Here is a 5625-nt window from a genome sequence, read left to right as displayed (position 1 = left end):
ATTTTTCTAAAATATAACACATACTGTGTTCCTCCGTTGTCCAAATCAGGCGCCCACCAAAACCCCCTCCGAACTGCCTGTCTCACTTGACATGATAGTGAACACTGTGGCCCAGAGGCCTCTTGCCTTCCTCTCCACCCTCCTCCTCTGCTTGTCCCCCCCCCCCCCGCCCCTCACTCTCCGCCACAGGACAGGTGCTCCCGGCCTGAGATGTTTGTACCTGCTGCTCCCTGGGCAGCCAGCGCTTCCTTGGGAGCCGTAGGTGCCTCCTTACCATGCGCGACTCAGCCCGAAGGCCTTCTCCCTAACTCCCCTCTCCCAGCCCCTCTTGGCGACATCATTATGTTATTCTCATCATGGCACGGATTGCCATCTAAAACGACCCGTGTTCGTTGGTTTACTGGTCTCTTCTTTCTCTCCCTCTACCAGAAAGTAAGGGCTTGGAGCGGAGGGACCATTTCTGTCTTGTTCTGGATCGGCCGCAGGGTCCTGGGACAGGGCCCGACCCGCAGGCGAAAAGGTCAGTAACTACTGCTTGAATGAGCCAACAAAGTCGCCTGCAAACAGGCCAAGCACGATTCAGGACAGCAGCGCACGGAAGGAAGGGGCTCCTTGTGGCTGTAGAAGCAAAGCTCCGGGAGGAAGCCGGTGCTGTGGCCGGCGCTGCTCTCACGGGAACGCAACACCCAGAACAGAGGGCTGATGGGGCCCCTCCTTGTTGCCTTGTTCAGGTCTTTAGAGACAGTACAATTTTGGTTTTAACGTGTTTTTTTTTTTAAGATTTATTTTTATTTTTATTTATTCAACAGAGATAGAGACAGCCAGCGAGAGAGGGAACACAGCAGGGGGAGTGGGAGAGGAAGAAGCAGGCTCGTAGCGGAGGAGCCTGATGTGGGGCTCGATCCCATAACGCCGGGATCACGCCCTGAGCCGAAGGCAGACACTTAACTGCTGTGCCACCCAGGCGCCCCTGGTTTTAACGTTTAACAAGATAGGTCAGAACTGGGATGATTTCAGAAAAGGGGAGATTTAAGACAGAAAACTAGAATCTGTGAGGAAAGCCTACAGGATTTGGGACTTGGAAGACCAGCAGGCAGCCTCGGCACTGTTGAAAGTGACTTGTCGGGGGCGCCTGGGGGCTCAGGCGGTGAAGCCTCCAACTCTTGATTTGGGCTCAGGTCATGATCTCAGGGTCGTGGGATCGAGCAGCAGGGAGTCTGCTTAAGACTCTTTCTCCCTCAGCCCCTCTCCCCGCTTGCGCGCTCCCTGGCTCTCTCTCTCTCTCTAAAATAAATAAATAAACCTTTCTTTAAAAAAAAAAAAAGTGAATTGTCAGTCGTTGAGCTGCCAGGTGTCCAGGAGGTCAGTTAGGACAATGAGACAAACTGAAGGTAATGTTTGAACAGCATCAGAGGCAAAAGAACAAAAGGGGCACCATTCCCCAGTGTTCCGACTTCCCCAACGAGACAGCGCTGGATAAGATTCAGATGACACGCAGTGCAGATGAGGGACCTGTCAGGAACCCCGAATAACAGGCTCCCGTCTCTTTGTGGACCACAGAAGGCAGAGAGAGAGAAGGGCTAGGGGTGAAAGGTACTTCTCAAAGTGGAGAAAGGGCCGCAGCCAGTGCCCCCGGTGAGGAGACGCCTGGGCCAGGAGTGCAGGTGCACCTGAGCGGGCCTGCCCTGGGCGCTGAGTCCTGGACCGCAGTGGCCCCCAGAAAGCTGCACTTCACTGGCTTGTGTTAGGCCACAGGAGGATTTTGGCCTGAGCTGGGCTCCTCACCAGCCCGGGTCTGTGTGTGCCCATGGCCCATGGCCTTTCCAGGTAAATCCATCCTCTTCAAGTCCTGCTCCCCGATGTGGCTCAGGCTGCCCATCTCTCACCTGGACCACTCGGACTCTCTCTGCTGGTAGCTCTCACATCTTTGACCTACCCGCCACGTCTCAGTTATTCTAGAACCCTCACGAATGGCCTGTCGTCCTCATCCTGACCGAGACCCTTTGGGGTGCCCCACCACCACGTTTGCTGAGCTAAACAGCCCTCTCGCTCCCCAGGCCTCCCCATGCGCTCTGGAGGGACCGCCTGCCTCCCCCCACCACACTGGGCTCCTTCCCTCCCAGTCGGCCTCCGCGCCTGCCACCCCTTGGCCTGGACTGTCCTTCCTGCTCTTCTACCTGTCCTTCAGGATGCAGCTCAAAGCGCACCCCCTCCAGGAGTCTCCCCAGGCTCTGCGGGGCCACAGCACTTTGCACGCGCCTGGGTGACAGCCTTTAATCACGCTGCGCTGTCACTGTCTGCAAGGTCCTGCCGGTGGGAACGCCATTTTTGCAACCTCACCACGCAGGAGGCTTGCTGAAGAGATGCTGTGAAATGATCAGATGAACAAATGACTATTCCAAGTTCTGGCTCCTTTCGGTTTCCCTAAACTGTCCCTAAACTGTCCCCTCCTTCCTAACACCACTGCCCAGCTGCGATCTGAGAGCGGAGGCCTAGAGCCGCAGAATGTCCCAGGGGATCTGACTGTCAGCAGGTAAGGAGTCCCCATTCCCTGGGAGCCCTTCCTGCTGGGATTCTGGAAGAGGGGGGTTCCTGCTGGTCATCTGCCTGCACAGCAGACAGCCCGGACAGCTGCGCTGCAGCAAGCCCCGGCCGCCAATGTAAAAACTGTGAGTTGAAAGTTCTCGCCCTCCTCCCAGGAAATTAACACCCTGACCTCTTTCCTGATTAAAAACTTTATTTCCAGAAGCAGAACTGTTTCAAACACAGAGTTCAAGGGATCGGCCTGTCTGTAAAGCCCCAATTCCACCTTCCCAAGTCCCAGCCTCCCTAAGAGGTTCAGAAACTACGTGCTAGCTTCACCCCCTTGCGCCCCACCTTTGGACCCCTCTTCCCCAGGCTTGGACGACTTTCTCTCAGAGCTTCGACTGGGTCTCCCAGCTTGTCTCCCTTCGCCACCTTTCACGAGAGCTCCATTTCCACGGGAAAGAGACCAGCCTCCAGTCTGCCTTCCTAGAGAGGGCGTTTCCATGGGAAACAGGAGGAGCGGCTCCGGGAGCAGCGAGGGCCCGTCACAGGCAGCAGAGCCGCTCCACTTCCTCCTCACAGGCGTAGAATTTTTCAAAGAGCTCAGGGGAGGTGCTGTTGCACTCAAGCCACCTCCTCAGCGTGCCCAGAGCCCGGAGGGCGTCGGCTTTGGTGGGCAGGGGCTGGAAGCCCTCCTCTCCGCCCCCCTCCTCGTCCTCGGCGCCTGTCTCTTCTTTGCACGCGCCAGACGTGGGCTCCTCACCCTCCAGGTCCACGAAGCGGGCAAACTCCTGGAGGCTCAGCCCGCTGGGGACTGGAGGCATCTCGGAGGCTTCATCCGGGGACAGGGGCAGCTTGCAGGGAGCCAGCCCTTCCCGAATGAAGCTGCTGACAATGAGCTGGGGGGGCACCTTGGCCCAGGCGGCCGCCGCCAGGTGCAGGGCATCCAGCACCGTGATGCCAGCCCCCGCCTCCGCCAGCGAGGCGCCCGCCCTCCTGCTCTGGACGGCAGCCAGCTTGCCCAGCAGCCGGTGCCGGTAATGGGTCTTAAAGGCCCGGACCACGGAGCTGGGCAGGCCCGGTGTGCTGCCAGCGGCAGCGGTGGCCAGAGGCAGGAGCCTCACGTGGCAGAGTCCGGGCAGGCTCGCCAGCGCCTCCAGCACCCGGGCAGCCAGGAGCAGGGTGACCTGTCGGCCCTGCTGGCCCATGTCCCTGTCAAACTGGGCCAGCCACTCGGACCAGGGGATGCCCAGGTCCGGGTGGTAGGAGGCAGGCAGAGCCTCACTGCTGACTCCAAAGAAGCACCTCGGCGCGGTCCGGGGCCCACTGACCAACACCCGTCGCTTCTCCGTGCCTCTGCTGTTGGCGCACAGCAGCACCCGCACCCGACCGCAGGCGCCCGCTCCGCCGGGCACCGCCCGGTACAGCAGAGGCACTTCGGCACAGCCGAAAACGTCCTCTGGGGAGAAGTCTTTAAGAGAAAGAGGAGGCTGGGCCCGGGACATGGGGCCTGGGGGCGGTGGCTCAGGGGGAAAGGGGGGCGCAAGAACGTGGCGGGCCCCGAAGCCTACATTGTTACGGCGTTTCCAGCGGACCAGCCAGCCAATGCTGGGTACAAACTCCTGGCCCATGATGTCGGCCAGTTCCTTGGCTTTGTGGAGCAGCATGGGCCCCGTGACATCCCAGGCCTTGGCCCGGGCGATGTGGTACCAGCAGAGCAGAGCCTCGTCAATCCCGCTGTACTTGGACTCCCGCTTGCGCTTGCGCTCCCGGTTGGCTGTGCCACTGCACCAGTCCGCCAGCAGCTTCTCCTTATTCTTGCAGATGCGGGAGATCTGGGGCTGGGACACCTGGAAGCGCCGGGCCACCTCCGACTGGGACATCTTGGACTCATCCAGGAGTTCCAGCACCTGGATCTTCTCTGCCAGGGATAGGGCGTGAAGCTTCTTCTTGCTGCTCAGCTCCATGGCTTCTCTACGGCACCTGTGGGGGTAGGAAACAGTGAACGGGGTCCAGATGGCCGAGGCCAGGAGGCCGGGAAAGGAGCACAGGCAGGAAAAGAGGATATATGAGGACAGGGAAAGAGGCTGGTGTATGGGAAAGACCAGGGGAGACTGGGCCAGCTGGGATGGAGTGAGACGGTGCACTGGGTAGGTGTTCAGAGGGCTGGGCTGGAAGGAATGGAATGGCTAGGCTGAGGGAGCAGTGGGCTGGGCACGCACCAGGAGGAATGCCAGAGCAGAGCTGGGGAGGGGGTGGCTCACTGGTCAGAGGGAGAAGGAGTCTGGCCTGGGGTTGGGGGGAGAAGGATGAATAAAGCCAAGGGGACAGCTGCAGAGACAACAAAGGAGTATGGATGGGGGAGGACGGGGGACGGGCTGAGTGGGGCAGGTGTAGGGGATAATGCGGGGGGTAGTCTCTGGGAGGGGGAGGGGGATGATGGCTTGAGCTGGATTTAAATAAAGATACTGGGGGCAGGGTGGTGAGTGGATGAGCAGAGTTGAGGTGACAAGTGTGCAGACGACAAAGAGGGACAGATGGGGGCAGAAGGAGCGAGGCAAATTTGGTGCTGAGTCCTGAGGAGGTAAGACTGGGCGGGGGTCCGGCCTGGAGAGGGAGAGGGAGCGGGAGCTCGGGGCCGAGATGGCAGGTGCACAGGGGACAAACAGCAAGAGGGGTGAGGAGGTCGCGGGCAGCAAGAGGGACAGGGTGTCCCCAGAGGGAAGGGAGGTGGCCTGGGAGGGGTACTAGAGCTCGGGCACGAGCGCCTGGGACCGAGGCAGGCCGAGAGCCGGGCTCCACAACCTGGCCGGCCTCTCTCCATCTCGACGCGGGGTCTGTCGGCGGGGCGTACCCAGGCGCCCGCCCGCCCGGCCTCCCCGCCTCCCGGCATCCCGCTCCGCACCCACCTCAGGCACTCGTCCCGCGGCTCCCGCCCCTGCCCCGGCTCGGCTCGGAGCCCCCGTCCGGGCGGCGACGGGAGAGCAGGGGAGGGACGGGCGCCAGGACCCGGAGGGCGGAGTGGGCCGAGGGGCTGCGCGGGTGGCGGGCGGCGGGCGGCGGGCGCGCGCACAGCAGGGCCCCGTGCGCGCCGCCCGC

General features: G+C 61.1%; 1 protein-coding gene across 1 annotated transcript; it reads right to left on the bottom strand.

Annotated features, from left to right (window-relative positions):
* Window positions 1-2719: 2719 nt before the first annotated feature.
* TIGD3 (tigger transposable element derived 3) lies at window positions 2720-5625 on the bottom strand. Its single transcript, XM_045775550.2, has 2 exons — window positions 5436-5625; window positions 2720-4509 (listed from the first exon to the last, which is right to left on the bottom strand). Exon 2 carries the CDS (start codon window positions 4491-4493, stop codon window positions 3072-3074), a length of 1422 nt encoding a protein of 473 aa, XP_045631506.1. The 5' UTR covers window positions 4494-4509; window positions 5436-5625; the 3' UTR covers window positions 2720-3071.

Source organism: Ursus americanus, chromosome 24 (assembly GCF_024610735.1).
Source record: "Ursus americanus isolate L20-20 chromosome 24, mUrsAme1.1.p, whole genome shotgun sequence".
Taxonomy (NCBI): domain Eukaryota; kingdom Metazoa; phylum Chordata; class Mammalia; order Carnivora; family Ursidae; genus Ursus; species Ursus americanus.
This window is presented reverse-complemented; position numbering and strand designations above follow the sequence as displayed.

What these genes read in the sequence shown, in the direction of transcription:
- TIGD3 (XM_045775550.2), bottom strand. Translation starts at nt 4,493, where the DNA reads ATGGAGCTGAGCAGCAAGAAGAAGCTTCACGCCCTATCCCTGGCAGAG.